This window comes from Alosa sapidissima, chromosome 7 (genome assembly GCF_018492685.1).
Source record: "Alosa sapidissima isolate fAloSap1 chromosome 7, fAloSap1.pri, whole genome shotgun sequence".
Taxonomy (NCBI): domain Eukaryota; kingdom Metazoa; phylum Chordata; class Actinopteri; order Clupeiformes; family Clupeidae; genus Alosa; species Alosa sapidissima.
The window spans coordinates 9,342,351-9,347,350 of NC_055963.1; the positions used below are offsets into that span (position 1 = coordinate 9,342,351).

General features: G+C 39.1%; 1 protein-coding gene across 3 annotated transcripts in view; it reads left to right on the forward strand.

Annotated features, from left to right (window-relative positions):
• megf6a (multiple EGF-like-domains 6a) overlaps positions 1 to 2,326 on the forward strand; it is a 96,625-nt gene extending 94,299 nt beyond the window's left edge. For all 3 annotated transcript variants that reach the window (XM_042097357.1, XM_042097358.1, XM_042097359.1), the window contains 2 exons: positions 406 to 534; positions 693 to 2,326. In XM_042097357.1, coding sequence (XP_041953291.1) covers positions 406 to 534; positions 693 to 745 — 182 coding nt within the window. In that variant the 3' untranslated portion in view covers positions 746 to 2,326. The remainder of the gene's footprint in view (positions 1 to 405; positions 535 to 692) is intronic.
• The last annotated feature ends 2,674 nt before the right edge of the window (positions 2,327 to 5,000 follow it).

Consider the following 5,000-nt stretch of genomic DNA (forward strand, 5'->3'; position numbering starts at 1 on the left):
ATTTTTTCCAAAGGAAGAGCAGGATCCTGTTGAAAGAATCTTGCTTGCATGATTTTTTTTTTAATAATATTTGGCAAGCAGCTTAGGTGTTGTCAGGTATTAAAAAGGATGCTTGAAGAGTGATTGACAGAGATCAGCTTATTGAATTCCTCACATCCTGTAACGGCTCAAGTGGTGTTGACACATTTAAAGAGAAGCACAAATAATCACTCTTAGCCCTTTGCCTGTAAACGATAACGAGGAACAAATGTGTCTTCCAATACAAAGCTCTTGTACAGTAAATGTGTGTGGTGGGGTGCGGTGTGTGTGTGTGTGTGTGGTGTGTGTGGGGGGGGGGGGCTCTTTTTGGGCTGCATTGTGTGGAAATCATGTTAATTTTTCCACTCTCTCTGCCCATGCGCACAGACTGCGGACTGAGCCGCTATGGACCCGACTGCGTGCAGAGCTGTGAGTGTTCGAGCGGCGGCCAGTGCGACCCACGCAACGGACGCTGCACCTGCCTGCAAGGCTGGTTCGGCCTGAGCTGCAGCGAAGGTGATGACTTCACCTTTGGCCATTAATCCAAACCCAGCTGTCCTCAACCTGTTTCATAGATCAGCAACTGATTACAAAATGGGGAGGAAAGCGCTTCGAAACAATGGAAAGCGTAAAAGCTTTCTCAGATGTCTGCTTTGTTTTTCTTTCCACTTCAGGGGGGCCCCTTAAGTCTGGTCATCAGATCAACAGGCTTCCGGGGAGAACATAGGACATGGTCTTACTCCTCCGGTCAGGAATTCAGTCTGTTACACGGGCCAGCTGCCATCCCACGCAATCCACCATCTCGCCACATCCTGACCTGACCCTCCAGAAGACAAGTTAAGTCATTAGGCAGATGCCTTTATCGAAGTTACAGTACACCACAGGTAAGGTATGCATTTGATACATTTGATCAGGAAGTATTGTTGGCACCTGAGCCGCAGCACCAAGACTAAGCCTGACCTTGCTGGTTAGAGACCAAACCAAAGACTACACGATAGTAGCAACTTGAGGATTTACAATGGAAAAAAAAGTGGACAAAGTGGACATGGCCAAGTGTGAGGAGAAGACACAAAAAAGGATGGGACCTCTTTCCAATGAATCCCCAGTCTGGGTATGCAAGTGACATTAAATTAATCAAATCAACAATTTCATATTTTCTACATACAACTTTTTTGTTACATTTTTTTTTTGCATCACTGAGATTTGACTTTTTGAGTATACTCTGTGCTTACTTATATCACTTAACACTATAATCAAACATAATGCCAAGGAGAATTAACATACAAAACATATCATGAGGAAGGATGAACGGTTTCTCCTCAACAAATGTACTGTATCTGTTGTTTGTGTCTTAACCAGAAGAGTTCTTGTCAGTCACGCTAATAATTTTTTCAGGCTTTTTCATAGGCATCCAAAACCATGTCAGATGTATGGAAAAGTGTGTATGTATTTATGATGTACGTGTGAAAGTTTGAAAGACAATATTGTGTTCAGCATACCTTTTTATTCAGTGAAATGAAATGCACATTTAGCAAACATTGGCAATATATTATAGTTAAGGGATTTCTGGGCATGTGGTCAGTGTAACACTCTTGCTGTTTTATGTATGTTGTATGAAGAGCGATACAAAGCACATAATCTTTGTAGGTCACAGTATAGATGTTTAACATCTTCTTCAGTCTAGTGAAGAAGCTCCATCATTTTATGAGAAAGGATTTTCCAGTAGCTCAACTTTAGTCAAACACTCTGGTGAAGTGATTCTAATAATGGTAGTATTGTTTAGCACTTTTTTAAAAGTTGTTTCATGTCAATTGTTAATTAATCAAAACAACATGGGTCACAAACTCTTATAGATTCTGAACACTGAGTGATGACCCCAGTCTGATCATTCTCCAATTCAATGGCTCATAGTTTATGTACAACTCTAGAGAGGAAAAGGGAAACACAAAAGCATGTACAGTATGTTGTGCATTTTGTAAAAAAAAACATTTCAGAAGATGTATTTTTTTTTTACATTTTTTACTTACCATTGATTACATTCGGGAGTGTTAAGTTCGGGAATGTAAAGTATCCTTGGCATAGATGGTTTTATGGTGGATGTCACATAAGGCTAGGGAAGCTGTGAGTTTAGAAGATAACTATGCCAGGGATCATATCAGCACTTTCATTTTAAGAGAGGATGGAAAAGAGAGGATCTTTTTTGTAAAGTTGTCCATCAATATGACTGTAAATGTATTTCACTGATTGACAAACATTATTTGTACAAACATTAATTGTAATCATCAAATAAATAACATTCCACATTTTTTTCCAATATAATTTATTTTCATTTGATAATATCAGAAGCTGTACATTTTATTTTCAGAATTTTCCTTCAAGCATAATGTAGTAAGTAAATGAGAATGAACAAAGGCCAAAGTATCAGCCATCAGTATCAATACACTATATATAGAGACTATATACACAGAAAGGGTATCAGACAACCACTAGCATTCAGAGACAGTAGTCTGCCACATAACCCCACATTACAGAGTCCCTCTACAATACAAAAGTCTCCCATAGGTCCAAACTACTTCAATGCGGGTAAAAACAAGCTTACAAATAACTTATTTTGTCTTTAAAGGGCTTAACATGTTACTTGTTAGTAAATATTTTAGATTTCTTTCAGGAGTAGTTTAGTTTTGTCATCTAGTTTAGTTTTGTCATCTACTGTAGTTCTAGTTTCGTCATGAATGCGATGGGCATAAGTGACTTTGCATGTAGCCAACAGAGGCACAAATCTTTATTAAGAGATGCTGATGGAGGCTGTTCTATTAGCGATTAAGATATGGCTTTGTACAGCAAGTTACATACTCTACGTTTATACGTCAGACTATAGGGTCCCCCTTTAACACAGGAACAACAGACGTCACTAATACAAATGCAACTCACAACAGAAGCAGGTTTCCAAACCAGGTGGAGACAAGAGAGGAGCACTTCCTACAGTCTCGTCAGAAAACTGACAACGATGACGACACACAACTTACACTGACAGGCTACAGCATGGTCTTAGCATCCACCACAACTGCCAACCTTGTTAACACTATTAACAGTCCGACATGTACTGTAGATACCAACCTTGGAGATGTGTAGCGCTCTGCAAATGTCTTTGGTTAAAGCACTGATGGCAACCTCAGAACAATTTATACCAGGTACTTGATGTCCTCTAACCTGTCTACTTGCAGTTGTTGTTATTGTTAGATGTGTCCTGGTTTAAGTTATATTGAAATGTTTCTGTTCAGCATTGAGAGCTTAGTTACAGTGTATACAGAGTTGTATAGTTTTTGCAAGCAAACTGAACCCGTAAGTTAAAATTGGTTCAGTAATAAATTCAGTGGTCATATTAAGCCACGATGCGCTGCTTTCATGTGTGCCAACAGCACTTGCTGCGTCTCAGGACACTTGATACCTGGAGTTTTGAGGGGAAATGTTTTCTGGGTCTCGAGAGCCACTGTTTTTTTTATAGTGGACTTCAGAATGCGCTGGAGTAAAGAGAGATACAGCACTTGAGTGGGTGTGCACCATGTCACAACACTGCTACTGTGGGAATATGCAGGTTTAGCAGAATGGAGCCACTGCAGTTTGACTGCAGCGTCTCATCTCACAAAACCACTTAATAGTGCACGACTGTACAGATGAGTTTGTTGTCAACCAAAAGTCATTGCTATCAATTATTCTTGGCTAGGATGATTTGCGATAACTAATGATACAGAGCCTCCAGCCTTCACAGACAAAGCAAGGCACGTGTGTGTGTGTGTGTGTGTGTGTGTGTGTGTGTGTGTGTGTGTGTGTGTGTGTGTGTGTGCCCGCACTACTAACAGATGAAATGTACAGTAAACCCATTAAGACAAAACAGGGCTTTATGTTAGAGTGAGAGAGGGTGAGAGAGAGAGAGAGAGAGAGAGAGAGAGAGAGAGAGAGAGATCATAATTCCTGATGAAAGAGTATTTTCTCATTGCAGATCAGTAATAGAAGATAATACACGGTGTGTTGCGTAAGACATGACTGATGCCAACAGTGCCATGTTTGACTCAAGAGCTGCATTTAGACATACTGCAAAATGCACTGTGACACACGAGTACTCATGCATAGATAGACTTCACCAACATGTTGAATGAATATTAAGAGATCCATTTGATGAGAGAGTTCAGCTTGTTTGACACACTGCTACACATTCCCCCACTGTCACTCATGTAAGAATACTATCACTTTGATTTTCCTTTTTTTTAAGAACAAGCAAACTGGTATTTAGTCTCCAAGTAAGTGCTGACAACATGAACCACACATATCTAGAGGCAAAGTGTGCACTTACTGTGAGGTGCTGGAAATGTATAGGGCCATTTCTGATAGCACTATGTGGTGTGCAATGGATAGGGTTTTCTTCAGCCAGAAGGGGGCGCCAACGCAGCAGGGAAGATATGGTCAACAGAAAGCTCTCACTTTTTTGCACTGACCATGTATAGTAGCATTATGAGTCATTTTTTACTGAGATTAAACCTGCAAGGGTGGGAGACATGCTCCAATGTAAAACTGAAGTGGTATCATTCATTTTGTGGTTATATTTGGATTAAAAATGTTTTAATACTGTAAAATTTGATTGACTTGCATATATTTTGCTTTATATTTCATCCATAATGACAGAAGGGATTAAATATGTTCTAGTCCTATAGAGGTGTTAACCATGTCCAGTAAAGGAAAATGTATGAAATCTAAGCACTGTTGTCAGAAAATAATTGTACAAATATATTAAATATTTAAAAATGAATAAATCATGAGTTTTCAAAATAGAAAATTGATTCTAATTATTTATGATTAAGGCAGAGTAATCCCCTACAAATATGACTGACGTGTTTGGTCTAAAATAAAACTGCTTTTCAATTCATAACACATTTTGAAGTAAACAATGCCCTAGGCTTGTAGTTGACATACAATACTGCATTTCG